This window comes from Temnothorax curvispinosus, unplaced genomic scaffold, assembly GCF_003070985.1.
Source record: "Temnothorax curvispinosus isolate PA1 unplaced genomic scaffold, ASM307098v1 QBEX01013803.1, whole genome shotgun sequence".
Taxonomy (NCBI): Eukaryota; Metazoa; Arthropoda; class Insecta; order Hymenoptera; family Formicidae; genus Temnothorax; species Temnothorax curvispinosus.
Window position 1 is genome coordinate 1 of NW_020223583.1, and position 4969 is coordinate 4969.

The window sequence follows — 4969 nt, forward strand, 5'->3', positions numbered from 1 at the left end:
TTGAGTTCAACATGATGCGATTTAGTCGAGTTGCCCATTCGAAATCTAGACAAATAAGATTAATTTTTATTGGTAGTACATTAGTTGTGACGCATGATAACAATTATAATATTTGACAGTAAACATTGTAGTAAAGTTGAATTATACACAATCGTTATTAAATTAAGCCTTTTAAAATTATTTTGTAAAACTTAAATTAAATAAATAATTATTATTTAAAGGGCAATATTAATGTGACAATTTCAGATACTTATTGTAAATTTTATCATTAAATTTTTTTTTATTATAGTCAGATTGACCTTATATTTCAGTTGTTCAATCAACTCTTTTGTCAATAATATTCTGAAAAATTTTTCTTATTGATTTCGTAAATATATTATTGTATTTTGACATAAGTTTTTATATGTAGATAGTTATTAAATTAAGAGAATATATAGAATGTCGATAGACTGTCTATAATAATTTTAATATTTACAAACATAATAAGTTACGATTTATTTTTAATATAATTATTCCATGCACCTGCGTTTCTATCAGGCTCAGTGACATCCATGTTGAGACTAATATATGTTGCAATGTTTTTCCGCGAGAGAAATATATTTTAGGAGTGGCAATTTCTTCCGTATATAAGTTTGCAAACTTTGCGATCGTTGTACGGAGTGTAGAGAATCCTGAATGTTACAAATGTCGATTCACACTTCAGCGACAACTATCAGATGCTATAGTTTTATAATGGAGTAGGCTGAAACGACTAACAGGCTGTGACAGATGATAGGGCCGCAACTGTAAATATTGCTTACATTTATGTGATTATAATAACAGTAGAGAAATTTAATAACATAGAGAATCGGTACTACATAATGTATCAAGTATATGATGTAAAGTGATTTATTATTATAACAAACAGAGTAACACAAATTTTTTTAGTTATTAAATGAAAAATTATTTTAATTACAACAATCTTCAGAACTTTTAATTATTGTTATAAGTGACTTTCTATAACTGACCTTATTATAAGCTTAGCTGAAGCTGTATAATCTTTTGAGTTTTTCTGGTCTTCTTTAAATTCAGGAAATTATCGTGCGTCCCTGTTCTCTTTATACCCCAAGTTTATAGAGTTCATCTGAAATGTACCTACGTCGTAAAATTATCGACAGTTTTTTGCAGCAAATTTCTCGCTTGGACTTTAATGCTATCCTGTCGTATTATCCCTCTCTTCTGTCCAGGCAACGACGAGACATGCGCATTCTACGTATGGGGATGTCCACCACCACGAAAACCTTCCGACTACCCATGCGCGCGGTGTCTATAGTATCCTGTGTACGTACAGTATCCTATGGTAACGCCGGTAACGCGACAGTGACAGGACTGACAGTTGCGTTGTCGCGCTCGGATGTAAGCGAAACAGTTATTCGATGGCTTGTATCTTTCATCAATTATCTTTGTAGTTAAAATTACGCGAGTGTATCTGTTGATTGAAGGAAACGTGGTTAACATTACTATACAGATAACTTTGTAACATAGAACTCATATTAACCACATGCTACTCACGGATTAATAATGTTACGGATGCTTGTTCGCTCGCGGGATGAAGTATTTAGATAGAGAAAAGTTTTACGGTTTTTCTTATCTAGTAAGGGTAAGTAATTACGATGCACTATGACACGTATACCTCTGAATGAGCGAAATATAAGACTAAAACACTGATGAATCTTGATGCACAGTGTCGAAACACATTAGCGGAATTAGTGAATAATATTTAATGCATGCGTTGTCATATCTCTTTAATGTATATAATTGGCGCAAGAAGGAAACGCGTTCTATCCTACATTTCTAGCTCTGTCGCCAGACCTGATGTAAGCAATTGATAAATTTCATTGTGCTGGCGGATTTTTTAAATAACATTTTGACGTGAAAAATAAACGTATCGCTGGCGATATATATGTGTTTATTGTACTAATTTATATGTATAAGACATTTACTATTTTCGCAAAGAATGATTCGCAAAGTTGTTAGACTATTTTTATTTAAATAAGGGATTAGATAAATAGAAATTTTCGTTAAAATTAATTTAATATATCTCTACTTCTGGTATAATTTTAATATTCAATCCACTATTTCGTATTATCTTTATATATTTCTTTATTTTAAATATGTAATGTTTTATTAAATATACATATAACACATAACACGTGTAGAGTATATGAAATACATAGACAGTTCTGAAATTAAATTTTTTAATTTTATGAACGTTGTCTGGCAAATAAAACTGATATACAATATATCCGCCCGATGTTTTTATTAACTGAAATTTATAAAAAATATATAACATTTGTAAAATATACATGTCAAATGACACTTTCATATATTATAAAATGTATAAAGTAATGTTGTTATTGTTAAGAAAATATAAAATACGTATGAATGTGTATAATGTGTAAATGTTTTTTAAATATTTCCATTAACATATATATTTATTTATTTTGTAACTATTGTGCGTATATAAAAATGATCTTATAACACAATTTTAAAAATGCTGGGAATTGAGAGTATAACGCGTATACACCGCTATAAGATGTAGCAGCCATTACGAGCAGAACGACTTGCGCGGCGAACGTGAACTCGTAGTACGGATTTTGATTTTTATCATAGAAGTAGTCGCCTTCTAAAGACAATATCTTAACCGGATCCGTAATATTTGTCATATATCTCAATGATGTTCCGAAGAAAGTTAGAAATATGATTAAACTGATTCCTACAGTCGTAACAGCGCTCCCGAATATAGTAATAACACGCACACTCTGCACATATTTTATCATAAAAACCTTAGCACCTTACACATATAGACTCGAATATCGGTAAGGAAGAAAGGTAAACGTAAATGCATTAAGTCGATTGCCTATGGAAACGCCGGAATTCAGTATTTCACCTTTAGGAGAAATAAAAATTGAAATCAATGTAGAACATACTATTAAACACAACGACATAGAAAAATATACACGAGTCGATCCAGTACATCATCTATCCAGAGTACGTCGATGATTGCTTCAAGATTTTTCAACGGCATGACAAGAAGATTGTTTCGCACCTTTTTTTTATAATACGTCAAACAAAGTTATCTGCGCACAAGGGTTGTGTTTTATGGGGATCCGGATCGCGTGTTGCAATACCAGAATGTGCTAAATGCTAAAGAATCAGTACTACAGATGTTACACAATAATGCTCATCCAGGGATAATTAAAATGGAAGCAATAGCTTGTAGCTACTTTTGGTGGTGGAATGGACAAAGCCATAGAAACATACGTAAGTAAATGTGACACTGTCAACTAGGAATGTCATGTTAACTTAATATGCCGCTAGTTTAAGGAAACACTTGATGGATACCCCCAGGAAAACCATGGATCCGTTTATACCTATGTCCGCTTAGATTTCGCTAATCCTTCCCACGGAACGACATTTATATTAGTCGCAGATGCTTTGTCTAATTGTTCTCGAGTCGAAATCGATATATGGTTTGCATGTGCATAAGTTTGTGTTGTTATTGAGATTACTAAATATAAATGTAGTATAAAGTATACCCTGTATAGTTTTATACTCAGGCATCCCGAATACACCATAAATTGAAATAAATTTTAATTCCAAATACTTTTACAATAATATTATGTTAAATATATGTACATATGTTTAAAATAATGTTATTATTTTTCTTACATCTTTTTTGTTGGTTAAATATAAAGATGAAAATGATTGATTTTTTTAACCTTGCATAGCGAATAGAAACGATATGTAACCGGCTGATGTTTTTATCAACTGCAATGCATAAAACACATACGATAAATATTAAGACGTTATATTGTCAATATAAGAATAGACACAATACGAACGCCATATGTTATTATTACTACAAGAAAAATATAAACTTATGTCAGTGTAATTTATAATTCATTACAATTTATGATTATTTTTTTATTATAATGAATTAATTATTTCTTTAATAATAAAATATTTTTAGAATTAATGTTTTATTAAAAAGAAATTTAAAAGATAAAACATTTAGTATAATAACCATTAATTGGTATGATAAAATAGATAGATCACTCACGTTACAAAACGTCGACATTGTTATAGGAAACATTTTCCCAGCCGTAATATAAAGAGGCTTGTTAGTTCGAATCATTATTAGAAGCAAAATCTTTGCTTTTTTTGGCTTCAGTTTGTACCATTCGTGCTCATAAGCTGCATGGTACATAGCTTCGCACTTTATAGGTGACATTATATAAAATACTTTTCTATGTTTATATACTATGTGTTCCTAGCATACTTATACTTACTTTTGCTACCAAAATCTCACCCACCGCACAAAACAGACACATGTGCCCACAAAGATTTATCACAACAGCTATGAGGTATATAAAGCGCATCATTGACATTTTTTTTCCTTCTGTAAGTATCTAAAAAATTAGTTAAGCAGTATTACACAAAATTCCTATATTATTAATTATATGTTACTACAAAAAACAAATAACATTGATTTTTTAATATGATTTCTAAAAAAGTACATTTATTTTATATAAAAATTTTTTTAGCTATATTAATATATATTTTTTACTTAAGTTTTATTTTTCGTTTCTATTTTATTTAAAATAAAAGAATTAAGAAGTTTTTGAAAACTTACTGCGACGATTAGAAATCCGTACAAACAGAACAATATGGCGAAATAGATTAGTAGTCCGAGTAATAGTAAAGTGAATGTATTTTCGATAATACGAAAACACCTTTAAAAAGAATTTTATCTATTAGTGATATCTGTGTACGATTACACGATTTTTTAAAATAATTTACATTTATTCCGAAGTTTGGTCGTGTAATTGTAGACTTTTTAAGCAGTACATTTTTAATATTTAATTTTTTTGTGAGAAATATTTTACGTAATAATAATTATTTAAGAAATATATAAATGTTGAAAGAT

General features: G+C 29.6%; 1 protein-coding gene across 1 annotated transcript; it reads right to left on the bottom strand.

Annotated features, from left to right (window-relative positions):
• Positions 1 to 3724: 3724 nt before the first annotated feature.
• Positions 3725 to 4769, bottom strand: LOC112463968. Its single transcript, XM_025030697.1, has 4 exons — positions 4676 to 4769; positions 4332 to 4451; positions 4103 to 4258; positions 3725 to 3810 (listed from the first exon to the last, which is right to left on the bottom strand). The coding sequence occupies exons 2-4, from the start codon at positions 4428 to 4430 to the stop codon at positions 3757 to 3759; spliced, it is 309 nt and encodes a 102-aa protein (XP_024886465.1). The 5' UTR covers positions 4431 to 4451; positions 4676 to 4769; the 3' UTR covers positions 3725 to 3756.
• Between the last annotated feature and the right edge of the window lie 200 nt (positions 4770 to 4969).